This window comes from Mustela nigripes, chromosome 14, assembly GCF_022355385.1.
Source record: "Mustela nigripes isolate SB6536 chromosome 14, MUSNIG.SB6536, whole genome shotgun sequence".
Classification (NCBI taxonomy): Eukaryota; Metazoa; Chordata; class Mammalia; order Carnivora; family Mustelidae; genus Mustela; species Mustela nigripes.
In genome coordinates this window covers 395,621-408,052 of record NC_081570.1, presented here as the reverse complement: position 1 = coordinate 408,052, position 12,432 = coordinate 395,621, and the positions used below count along the sequence as shown (strand labels likewise).

The window sequence follows — 12,432 nt, the reverse complement described above, 5'->3', positions numbered from 1 at the left end:
CTCCACCTCTGCCTGCCTTTCTGCCTCCTTGTGATCTCTGTCTGTCCAATAAATAAATAAAATCCTTTAAAAAAATTATGTGGGTATAAGATAATAGGAAGTTATAACTTCTGGAAAAATTGAGTTATTTACTGATGATGCAAAGTTCATTTAAACTTTACTAGATTTCCTGGTCTGGTTTTGCAGATCAGGTAAGTTATTTTTCTTGCTCTCTCTCTCTTTTATTTATTTATTTATTTTTAAAGATTTTATTTATTTATTTGACAGGCAGAGATCACAGGTAGGCAGAGAGGCAGGCAGAGAGAGAGGAGGAAGCAGGCTCCCTGCTGAGCAGAGAGCCCGATGCAGGGCTCGATCCCAGGACCCTGAGATCATGACCTGAGCCGAAGGCAGAGGCTTTAACCCACTGAGCCACCCAGGCGCCCCTCTTTTTTTTTTTTTTTAAGTTGTCTGTGTATCCAGCATGAGGACTGACATGGGGCTTGAACTCACGATCCTGGGATCGTGACCTGAGCTGAAATCAAGAGTCAGAGGCTTAACTGAATGAACCACCCAGGTGCCCCAGGCAAGTTATTTTTCAAAAAAATAGTTAAGGTCGTGTAAAAGCACACACGTATGTTTAACTCTATCAAGTATCGGCTCTCTCTTCCTGTAAACCCCAGTGCTCCGAGTTACTCGCATTTCATCCTGTCACTTACCTGTCAGCTCCCGCGGCACGTGCTCTCTGAAGGCACCATCATTACCTCCCTTCCCCGGCACACGCTGCTTGGCAGTGTGACTTCGCTGCTGCTCCTGTTGAACGCTGGGGTCGACCTCCCCTCCGCTTGAAGGCTGGGTCTGCTCTGACCCACTGAGTGTAGTGGAAGGCTGCCAAGCCTCGGTGTGAGGGGCCTGGCAGCTTCCACCAGTGGAAGGGAGCTTGGGCTAGACTCCTGAATACCAGCAGGTTGTGCAGAGGGAAGAGGCCCGTGGACAGAGAGGGAGTGGGTCACGTGGACAGAGGGTGCCGGTGGGGAGAGAAAGGGCCATGTGGATTGGGGGAGGCAGCGGACAGAGAGGGAGGGCCCCGGGGAGACAGGACCCACCTGATAGCCACTCTGAGGCCCAGGCGCCAAAGTGAAGCCGGCTGGATTCCAGCCCCCGCTGAGCCGTCCTAGCCGCCACCACCGCCGTGTGGGACACAGACGAGCTGTCCTGGCAGAATTCCTGACCCACGGAGTCCCGAGCGGTGAAAGGTCACGGACACAGGTGCGATCTGCCCTGCAGTGGGGGTTGGGGCGCTGCCCTCCGCGATTCTGCTCTCTCTGACCATGATCGGTGACTCTCCTGCTTCATTTAATCGGTATGGAACCGTGATGCTTACTTCTGTTGGGTCACGATCCACAGCACCTGTGCTGACTGTCCCTGGAGGCCGCTGCTTGGCCCCGTGGCTCTTCGGCCCGTCACATCACTCTCCCGTCAGTTTCCAGCACTGCCTCCCCCCGGCACTGCGGGTTCTTCAGACGGTGGTGCCGGTCTCTTCTGCCAGTCCTAAGACCAGCCGCTTCTCCAAGGCGCCCTGGTTCCTTTTGTCGGACGCCGGTCTCAGAAACGAGGGTCTGGGTGCCGGTGAGCCTGTGGCTTCCCGGACGACAGAGCTAGAAGATGCTGGTGCGCGTGCTCTCCCGCGCTGGTGTGCGCCGGCATCTACACCATCCTGAACACAAGCTGCTGCTGGTGTCCCCAGCTGCCACCCGTGACCACACAGGTCATTCTAGCTGCCTCTCCTTGCTTCACTCCGAGTAGTGAGACACGCGGCCGCCCACCTGCGGAGCCCGCGAGCCAGCGAGGAGGCCGCGCACAATTCCGCGTCCTTGCAAACTGTTCTCATCCCCGAAGCGACCTGGGTCAGCATTTCGCCACCCTCTACACAAGGTCATTTCTTCGAATTCTGATTCACTCCGATTCTCCCAACTTCCTAAACTAGCTTTTTTACAACTCTGTGTGCATTGAGGCTCACACCGAGCTGTGCTCTTCCTTGAATCTTGGTAAGCGCACGGGGCCACTCACCCACCAGGACGATCCGGTACAGAATGGCTTCCGTGCTCACGCCTCACCCCAGCTTGTCGTTGTACAGCCAGTTCCTTTCGAGGTGGTTTGTTCTGGAGCAAAGGCTACAGGAAATAGTGGGTAATTTTTAGAGATACTGAAATTCCCAAAGACAGACGACAGAGCTAGTGCTCACTATATAAAAACGTTGGTTTTTTCAGATCCTGTCTCATTTGGCGGGTAAAGGTGCGGTGACATGCATGTTGGGCATGTAGATGAACTAAAGTACCCGGAGCCCGGACGCCGGTTCGCGGAGAGGTGGACGCTGCGGTTAAACTGAGCCAGAGTGTCAGCAATGATAGAGGGAGACCAGTTGCTTCCTGCTTGAGTCAGGAAGAGCCTCTCCCTCACCCAGGCTCAGCCTCCGTGGGGTCTCCCTGTGGGTCTCGGGCGGACCCCACCCATCTCCAAGCAGGCGGCCTGGGAGCATTCAGCTTAGCCCAAGATCCACATGATGAGGTAGAGTGAGTGAGGGTCCCAGTAGGAGTGCTGGGCACGTGAGGTGATGGGGACACTCCAGGCTGCACGGGCCGGGGCTCACTATAGGGGGGCAGGGTGCTGGTTTCCCTGTTGAGAGCCCTGGGGGAAGGTTACGGTGGCCGGGTCAACCCTTTGAGGCGGGCGAGGGACAGTGTGTTGTGGCACCGCTGACCCAGCTGGCCCAGCCCATCTCACGGGAGCACCCGGTCCTCGTGCAGCCTCCCTCCCGGGAGAGCTCAACTCCATGCCCACTGTAAAGCCGAGATGCTCGAAGGAATCACACGCACAGGGCACCTGGTGGGTCAGGCGCAGAAGCCTCAGGCTTCGTCTCAGGCCATGATCCTGGGGCCCTGGGATCGAGCCCCACATCAGGCTCCCTGCTCCGCGGGGAGGCTGCTTCTCCCTCTCCCACTGCTGCTCCCCCTGCTTATGCTCTCTCACTCTCTCTGTCAAATAAAATCTTTTAAAAGTGGGGGGGGCGCCTGGGTGGCTCAGTGGGTTAAAGCCTCTGCCTTCAGTTCAGGTCATGGCCTCAGGGTCCTGGGATCGAGCCCCGGCTCTCTGCTCTGCAGGAAGCCTGCTTCCTCCTCTCTCTGCCCACTTGTGATCTCTGTCTGTCAAATTAATGAAATCTAAAAATTAAAAAAAATTAAAAAAAAAGGAAAGATTGGCTGGTTCATGATACAATGTCTCTATTTTTTTTTTTTAAAGATTTTATTTATTTATTTAACAGACAGAGATCACAAGTAGGCAGAGAGGCAGGCAGAGAGAGAGGAGGAAGCAGGCTCCCTGCTGAGCAGAGAGCCCGATGCGGGACTTGATCCCAGGACTCTGAGATCATGACCTGAGCCGAAGGCAGCGGCTTAACCCACTGAGCCACCCAGGCGCCCCTCTTCTTTTTTTTTTTTTTAAGGTTGTATTTATTTATTTACTTGTCAGAGAGAGGGAGAGTGTGTGTGTGCACAAGCATGAGCAGGGGGAGGGGCAGAAGGAGAGGCAGGCTCCCCCCTGAGCAAGGAGCCCAATCAGGGACTCGGTTTCAGCATCCGGGGATCAGGACCCAAGCCGAAGGCAGACACTTAACTGACTGAGCCCCCAGGTGTCCCTTTCGTTCATCTTTTTAAGATTCTTTTTTAGAGAGATCAAGGACACGAGGTTGTGGGGGGGCAGAGGGAGAGAGAATCTCAGGCAGACTCGCCACTGAGCAGGGAGCCCTCTCACCCTGAGACCATGACCTGAGCCGAAATCTAGTTGGACACTTAACCGACTGAGCCACCCAAATGCCGTTTTTTTGGTTTTTTTTTTTTTGTTGTTTTAAGCGCCAGGGCTCTTCCGGCATTGTTTTGGCTCCTGAGGGGAGGACTGAAGGGGAGGACACGGGGTGTGCCCCCCCGTGTGCCCGGAGGACTGTGTTCCCGTTTGTTCGCGGAAACCCTTGGCGCACTAAGCCACCGCACGTCCCCACATCCCCAGATCACATCCTCCTCACTGAGACCCTCTGAGCCTGACTTGCTCACTCAGCACACGGGCCAGATGGCCGCCGCCCAGCGCTCCCCGAGCACCCAGCTCTGCTCTCCCACCCAGGAGGCAGCTCCCCCCGCACCGGCCTGGACAGTCACCTGGAGGCCGTCCCAGTCCGTCCCGTGGAGGGACAGCTGCCCTGTTTTCGTCTCCTGATGGCACTTCTCCCACGCATGAAAACCATCTTAGCCGTCTGTCTGCCTCCCTCCAACAGCTGCTGGCTCCCTGGCACACAGTAGGCGCTCAGCTGTCTGCCTCCCTCCAACAGCTGCTGGCTCCCTGGCACACAGTAGGCGCTCAGCACATATTTGCCGAGTGACAGGACAGTGGGTGTGAGCACGTGTCTCCGTCTGGCTGTGTCGTGGCGGCTCGGAATGCCTGTGGTTTCTCCTCCCAGCGAGCCTGGCTGCCTGGAATGTCCGAGTCCCCGGCAGCCGGAGCCAGTACCTGATTCTCAGTAGGGCTGGCTGACCCCTGCCTCGGCCAGTCACACCTCCTTAGAAGAGGGGAGGTGGGTACAGGGTTCTGGTCTGGCAGGGGCCTTGGCTAGAGCTCCGGGTGCAACTGTTGACGTCAGTAGCTTTGTCCTGGTGCGTGCCCCTCTCGAGGAGGGGAGGTGCCAGGCGAGACGGGGAAATGAGCCACCCACGGGCACCTGGACAGGGGCAGGAGGCCCGCCGGGCGCCACTCTCACCCGTGGCTAATAACTGTGGCGAGTGGGGGTTTTGCTGGCCTCGGGCAGAGCCGGCGAGGGAAGCGGGGGTCGGAGCTCTGCACTGCCTCTGTCCTTTCTCTCCCAGAGGTGCCTGGGGGTCCGCTTCTCCACAGTGGTGGTCCCCTCAGACTTACACATTGGGGCCCAGGTGAGGGCTCAGTTTCTGCTGGGAATGCCCCACAGGGCTCGAGGCCAGGGACCCTGCTGGGAGAGGGAGGACCCCCCCCAGGCGCCGGGCTCCGGGCTGGGAGCTGACCGGGGGCCCCTTGCAGACAGAGGGGCCGGCGCTGGGCCATTTCTGCCTCCCTCCAGCATGGCCTGGACATATGCCCTCCATGGGGAGCCACTGCCCAGCAGACAGAGGCAGGAACAGAGGACAGAGATGGAGAGACAGGGGCGGGCGCAGAGAAGGAAGGTCACCGGCTAATAGAAACCAGTTAAACAAACAGGAGGAGAGGCCAGGCCTCAAGGCCAGGCGGGGCTTGTTTTTCCAGAATGAAAGGCCCAGGGAAGTGCTGGGACCAGGACCAGCTCTGATTCCAGTTTGAAGAAGGGCTCCAACCTCCAGGGCCTGAGTCTTGCTGAGGAAATAGGTCTATTGTCGAGGGGCTCCTCACATCCTCAGAATTTCATTCCCTCTGCTGTAGCACTGAGTCCCCCCACCTTGGTGAAGCTGGACAGTCCAGCTGAACTGGAGTCGCTGCTTGTCTGAGGAAGTGGGGACCAGAACAAGGTTCCAGGGTGACACCCCTGCCCACCAGGGACTGGGGCCTGTGACCATAATTCTGTGCAAATGGATAGTCTAAAACATGCACTGTGGGTTTTAGTGGTTGTTTGGATTTTTTTCTTTTTCTTTTTTTTCTTTTTGAGGTTTGCTTAACTAGAAAGAGTGGGTTTGGAACAGTGTGTGATCTGCTATTTTGCATTTGTTTATGTGACTCTGTAAGTTTTCCCAGAGCTCAAATTTGTACCTTCTGTGGGGGAGGCTCCCATACCCGCCTTTCCCACTCCACCCTGGACCGGGAGCTTCCCAGCCAGGGTTTGGTTTCAGGGACCCCAAGCCCCCTCCTTAATGGTGGGCAGATGGAGGTCCAGGCCGGGGGCAGGGCCTGGTCAACGCTGCCCCTCCGTGCTCAGCGTCACCACCGTCCGGGCGGTAAAAGTGCCGCTGGGCCGCAGAGTCCATCATCCTGTCCTAGGGGAGCCTCCAGCCTGCTCCCCATCCAGGGTGGGTGTGACTTTTCATTTCCTTTTACAAATGAAGAAATCCGGCCGGAGGAGGCTGAGGGGAAGAGGGACAGAGGGTAGGTCTGGCACCCTGGGCTCCTTGGGGGTACCAGTCCCCAGATGCCTTTTTGCTAGGAGGGACATCTCGGGCTCCACAAGGTGCACAGAAGGGAGGACCTGCCCATGCTGTCCACACAGGGGAGCACCCTGGGCCGGTTCCCCTGACAGAGGTGCACGGGAGAGGATGTGCACCTCAGAGCCCCGCCCTGCAGCAGCCCCAATTGGCCTCATATGTCACCGCCACCCCCACAGCATCTGGGACCAAGCACTCAACCCTCCTGCCTCTTCCAGGGCTGGGCAACTGTCCCCTTCTCCTTCTCCGGTACCTGGGCCAGAGGAGGGACAGGGTCTCCACTCTGATTTGCCCTCACTTCGTTGGACGCAGGGCCCTGTGTTCCCACCCCTCCTCACGAGGCCAGCCAAAGTTTCGGGGAGGACTAGGGACCAGCAGGAGCCAGAGGGGGCGGTCTGCAGACTGTTGGCCCCGCCCAGGGCTCCGTGATGTCATGGTGGGGGCTAAGGAGGGGGAGGGGGCCGGGCTGTTTTTCTGGAGAGTTGGAACAGAAAAGTGAGACAAAGCGAGGCAGTACGGCCAGGCGGGCACCATGGAGCTGCGGCCTCAGGTTATGATCTGGGAACTTGTGCTTCTGCAGAGTGAGTGCGGGATGGGTGGGGGTCCGGAGTCTTCGGGAGTCTGTGTTCTGGGCAAAGCTGCCAGTCTGAGCTTGAGTGCGGAGGAGTGGGGCGCTCCCACTGCAGGGAAGGGGCTGGGTCTGTGGTGGGGGTGCTCAGGGTGGCAGCTCACCAGGATAAGGGGCCCCCAGGACCCAGGAGGGGCGAGGTTTTATGTGAAATCTCCACCAGAACTTCCTCTCAAACGGATTCCACTTCCACGGGAGCCAGAGGGCCAAGAAGGGCAGGGAGGTGCCTCTCACTGGGGTCCCTCCCCCACCCCACTCTTCCAGAAAACCCCTCAGGTCTGCACTTGTTCCTGTGGTCAGAAGAGGAGTGGGTTGGGGGATGTAGGGGGCCTGGGAATGGTGGGGCTCGCGGGGTCTGTTCTAGTCACCCCCTTGGCTCCTGAGCCCGCCTCCTGGGCTGGCCTGCTGACCCGGCACATTCCTCCTGGTCCTGGGCGCTCAGCCCATCTCTGGAGCAGGAACTTGCCTGTGGGGTGTGGACAGTCCAGCACTCCTGCTTTAGACCTCTGTCCTTCAGGACGGCTGGGGGGCTCCGGCCCTGAGAACTGGATGTGGGGCAGGCTGCCCAGCCGTCTGAGGAGTCTTGAGGGCGGGGTGGCAGGGTCCTTGGCAGGTGCATGTACCTCATTGGACACGAATGTGCAGAAGCCCCCGAAACAGCCTTGAGCATCATGCTTTGGTGCTCTGGTGGCCTCGCTGCTGCGATGGTGACAGGCACACTCCAGAGCTGGCTCTACCACTCACCCCCAAAAGGGCAAGAGCTGTCCCACAGTCTAGGCGGGTGGCTGTGAGGGTTAGGTGGGGCTGTGGGGACTGTGCCCACGCCATGGGAGGTTAAAGGAACCCCCTCCCCCATCTTGTCTGCCTGGCTTCTCTGACTTTGTCCCCACCTGTTAAAACGGTGTCATCCTGGGGGACTCAGCTGGTTAAGCCTCTGCGTTTGGCTCAGGTCACGATCTCAGGGTCCTGGGATCAAACCCTGCCTTGGGCTCCCTGCTCAAGGGGAAGACTGCTTCTCCCTCTCCCTCCCCCCTTCCCCCTATGTGCTCACGCACACTTGTATGCTCTCTAATAAATAAAACCTACTTAAAAAAAAAAAAAAAAAGGGTATCATTAACACCCACCTCAGCAAGGTCTGCCCAGGCTGAACCTGGGCAGCCAAGTGGGGGGTCTGGGGCTGGGTGGGTGACCTGGGTGCAAAGGGTCAGGTCATCCCCTCCCCAGTGCGATTCTCTGCTTTTTCCAGGCTCTGCTGTCCTTCTGTCCTCAGGTTAGTGACTGCCCTCCCCTGGAAACCACAACACTAACCCTCCTGTCTTGCCAGACCCATCCTACCCCTTCCCCTCGGGTCCTACCCTCCCCCAGTGACCCCTCCTCCCCACCAGTGCCCTCAGGGCCCGCGCCAGGCGCCAGCTCCGTGGTGTCCGAGTCCACAGTGAGCTGGGCAGCGGGCGCCCTGGCCGTGCTGCGCTGCCAGAGCCCGAGAATGGTGTGGACCCAGGACCGGCTGCACGACCGCCAGCGCGTGGTCCACTGGGACCTCAGCGGCCGCCCGGACGGCGGCCCGGCCCGCAGGCTCGTGGACATGTACTCGGCGGGCGAGCAGCGCGTGTACGAGCCGCGCGACCGCGGCCGCCTCCTGCTGCCGCTCTCCGCCTTTCACGACGGCAACTTCTCGCTGCTCATCCGCGGTAAGGGGCCTGGGCGCCGCGGCGGGGGCCCGCGGGGGCCGCGGGGGCGCGGGCCGGCCGCGCCCTTCACCGCGGGGCTTTCTGCCGACCCGTAGCGGTGGACGAGGCCGACGCGGGGTTGTACACCTGTAACCTGCACCACCATTACTGCCACCTGTACGAGAGCCTGGCCGTCCGCCTCGAGGTCACGGACAACCGTGAGTGTGCTCCCCACTGCGCCCCGCCCCGGGACGCGCCCCTGCGGGCTCCCTCCCCGCCCGCCCGCGCTGACCCGCCCGCACCCGCAGCCCGGGAGGCCGGCGCGCACTGGGACGGCGAGAAGGAGGTGCTGGTGGTGGAGCGCGGCGCGCCCGCGCTGCTCACCTGCGTGAACCGCGCGCACGTGTGGACCGACCGGCACCTGGAGGAGGCGCAGCAGGTGGTGCACTGGGACCGCCAGCCGCCCGGGGTGCCGCACGACCGCGCCGACCGCCTGCTGGACCTCTACGCGTCGGGGGAGCGCCGCGCCTACGGGCCGCCCTTCCTGCGCGACCGCGTGGCGGTGGGGGCGGACGCTTTCGCGCGCGGCGACTTCTCGCTGCGCATCGACCCGCTGGAGCCCGCCGACGAGGGCACTTACTCCTGCCACCTGCACCATCACTACTGCGGCCTGCACGAGCGTCGCACCTTCCACCTGAGAGTCACCGAGCCCGTCGCCGGGCCGCCCCCGCGGGACTCGCCGGGCAACGGCTCCAGCCACAGCGGCGCCCCTGGCCCAGGTGCCGCGGCCCCCTCCCCCGCGCCCCGCCACGGGGCCCTGGGTGTTGGCCGAGGGGAGGGCCCCTGGGGCCCCGGCCCTGCATCCCTTCCCGAGTCCCCTGCAGCAGCGGGGGCGGCTGGGTGCATGCTCGGTGGGTCTGCGGCGCACTCCCTGACACCGCCCCGCACGACCCGTGCAGATCCCACCCTGGCGCGCGGCCGCAGTGTCATCAACGTCATAGTCCCCGAGGGCCGGGCGCACTTCTTCCAGCAGCTGGGCTACGTGCTGGCCACCCTGCTTCTGTTCATCCTGCTGCTTATCACCGTCGTCCTGGCCGCCCGCCAGCGCCGCCGCGGGGGTGAGCTGGGGCGCCGATCCGCAGGGTGGGGGCCCCCCCCGCAGTTGGGGGTGGGGCCTGGGGTGAGTGCTCTGGGATGGGAGGGTTCCTCCGGGCTGAGGGAGCTGGGGAGGGGGTGACACTGCCCCCAACATGAGTCTTCCTCCCCAGGGTACGAATACACGGACAAGAAATCTGGGAAGTCAAAGGGGTGAGTGTCCCCTCCAGGCTCTCCTGGGGACCAGGACCCCCCCCTCCATCCTGCCCTGATCTAACTGCCTACCACCCTCTCCGCCTCCAGGAAGGATGTGAACATGGCAGAGTTGGCTGTGGCCACCAGAGACCAGGCTCTTTACAGGAGTGAGGACACCCAGCTAGGTGAGGGAGGGCCCCAGAACCCAGGTGCAGACGGCAGCTCCCAGGCCTGAGCTAGGTAGGGAAGGCACATCTCTGGGGACCGGGGGCCTCACCCTGCCCTCTTCCTGCACCAGATTACAAAAACAACATCCTGAAGGAGAGGGCTGAGCTGGGCCGCAGCGCACTTCCCACAAAGAACATTGACTTGGACAGAGGTGAGCGACTAGGAGGGCTGGGCTCATGCCTCACCGGGTCCACACTCACTAGCTCCAGGAGGAGGAGTCCCTGGGCAGTCCTGCTAGATGTCTGCCTTGTGTTTACCCCTGTGACAGAGGGGCAGAGGGCAGACACCCACCTGTTCCCTTGGCTTCCAGACTTCAGAAAGGAGTACTGCAAGTAAGGTGATCCCGGGCTCCTGGCTGGGCCAGCAGCCCCGCCAGCTCCTGTCCGTCCATCTTGGAGGATGACCTCCTGACCCTCATGCGGCTCACTCGACCCCCTTCCAGCGGCTGGTCCCGCTGTCCTGGAACTTGGCCTGGACTGGTACAGAGCAAGCCGGCCTCCAGCCCCTCTCCTGGGAGCCGTCCTAATCGTCACCGGCAGCAGCGGGCTCTCTGGGATTCTGCTGAGCTGCGGTGGCCTCTTCGCCAGCCCTCAGCAGGTGCCTGCTGGCTCCCACACTCCCTGGTGGTCCTGCCCCACCCCCCACCCCAGGCACAGCCCCGACCCCACTGATGTTCACCAATCCTTCAGGCTCTCCTGGCTCCTGCCGCTATGGGCTGGAGCTCAGGTCAACCTCAGGGCTAGCACCCTGGCCCCTTTCTAGGGGGATCCTACAGCTGGGACCTGAGGATTGCACACTCCAGGCCCCAGGCTAATTCCCCTCTGCTCTGTGTTGGGCTACCTGGGCCTGCCCTGGAGCTTCTCTGCCTCCCACCCTATTCCAGCTTTGTTTCCAGCAAGTGCCTTGACAGTCACTGGGCTCCACGTGACTTTTGACTCTGACTCCCTCCCCCACCCCAGCAGCCCCTCCTTGGGCTGGCATCTGGGGCTGGGACCTCATTTGGGTTCTGTTTTGGCTGAGGACAGGGGAGGAGTAAAGACGGTTCTAGAGCGGTTTGTGCTGCCACACCCAACACCCCACATTTGCTCCTCCTGGGAAATGGCCACCATCACAATAAAGACCACGTGATTTTTAGACTTGGCCCCAGGTATGCCTCTGTGGCTCCCACTTCATGAACTGGGGGGCGGAGTCTGGGCCTTGGGAACCTCAAGACGCTTTCCTTCCCCACCCATTTCTTTGAGTGGGAGGTCTGAGTCCAGGTATCCTGGGAAGAGCGACATTGGGTCCAATCCCCCGTCACTGTTCCTGGTTGGGTTGTAAAGGAGTTCCAGATTCTCTTCTGAGGGCTTATTTGGACGAGGAGAAGGGGGGCCTGGACATGCTCAGAGGACAGCCCTCTGAGCAGCAGAATGGGCTTGGATATATAAGGACAAAAGGAAGCAGGACTCTGGTGAAGGCCAGGAGGGGGCTGCGGGAGGAGGCAGCCAGTCGTGTTTCCCCAGCCCTGACCTCAACCCCCCAAAACTCTCCCAGGGCAGCAGGAAGTGGGAAAGGATGTCTGTCACCCCATGCTAGAACCTGGAGGTGGTGTGTTGAGACTGCAGGTAATGTCTGGCTGAATTGTCTGGCAGAATTAGGGGGCACAAGCCAGCCACACAGGGTCAGCAGGTAACCTGGCATCTAAGCTCCCACTCTGGGGAAGTGAAAACCCCAGGGCCGCTGTGAGGAAGGCAGAGTTTCAGGACATGAAGGAAGGAAAGTCACAAGATTAGTCACAGAGGGGCGCCTGGGTGGCTCAGTGGGTTAAAGCCTCTACATTCAGCTCAGGTCATGGTCTCAGGGTCCTGGGATCGAGCCCCGCATCAGGCTCTCTGCTCAAAAGGGAGCCTGCTTCCCACCTCTCTCTCTGCCTCTCCCTCTGTCAGCCGCTCTGCCTACTCGTGACCTTTCTCTCTGTCAAATACATAAATAAATAAAATCTTAAAAAAAAAAAAAAAAAGAGTAGTCACAGATCCCAGAACGGGGCTGTGCTGAGCAAGGCTTCAGAAGGGCAGTCCTGCATCCTGGATCAGGAGAGACAGCAGGATGGCACACACCTACTACTTATAAGGTGATCACTGATTTTTTTTGTAGGCTCAGTTCTGAGTGGTCATTTTTAAAAGGTACCGAGGGAGGGGCACCTGGGTGGCTCAGTGGGTTGAGCCTCTGCCTTTTGCTCAGGTCATGATCCCGGGGTCCTGGGATCGAGCCCCGCATCGGGCTCTCTGCTCAGTGGGGAGCCTTCTTCCTCCTCTCTCTCTGCCTGCTTGTGATCTCTGTCAAATAAATTAATATTTTTTAAAGATTTTTTTTTTATTTTATTTATTTGACAGAGAGAGATCACAAGTAGGCAGAGCAGCAGGCAGAGAGAGAGGAGGAAGCAGGCTCCCTGCCGAGCAGAGAGCCCCATGTG

At 60.0% G+C, this 12,432-nt stretch overlaps 1 protein-coding gene across 1 annotated transcript; it reads left to right on the top strand.

The window, feature by feature from the left end:
- Window positions 1-6,637: 6,637 nt before the first annotated feature.
- MXRA8 (matrix remodeling associated 8) lies at window positions 6,638-11,114 on the top strand. Its single transcript, XM_059374740.1, has 10 exons — window positions 6,638-6,745; window positions 8,039-8,062; window positions 8,178-8,483; window positions 8,579-8,680; window positions 8,771-9,241; window positions 9,422-9,580; window positions 9,731-9,770; window positions 9,861-9,937; window positions 10,051-10,131; window positions 10,291-11,114. Exons 1-10 carry the CDS (start codon window positions 6,697-6,699, stop codon window positions 10,314-10,316), a joined length of 1,335 nt encoding a protein of 444 aa, XP_059230723.1. The 5' UTR covers window positions 6,638-6,696; the 3' UTR covers window positions 10,317-11,114.
- Window positions 11,115-12,432: the final 1,318 nt, after the last annotated feature.

What these genes read in the sequence shown, in the direction of transcription:
- MXRA8 (XM_059374740.1), top strand. Translation starts at nt 6,697, where the DNA reads ATGGAGCTGCGGCCTCAGGTTATGATCTGGGAACTTGTGCTTCTGCAG. An exon ending in TGCTGTCCTTCTGTCCTCAG is followed by an intron (nt 8,063 to 8,177) that starts GTTAGTGACTGC and finishes CCTCCCCACCAG; the next exon opens with TGCCCTCAGGGCCCGCGCCA. An exon ending in AAATCTGGGAAGTCAAAGGG is followed by an intron (nt 9,771 to 9,860) that starts GTGAGTGTCCCC and finishes CTCCGCCTCCAG; the next exon opens with GAAGGATGTGAACATGGCAG.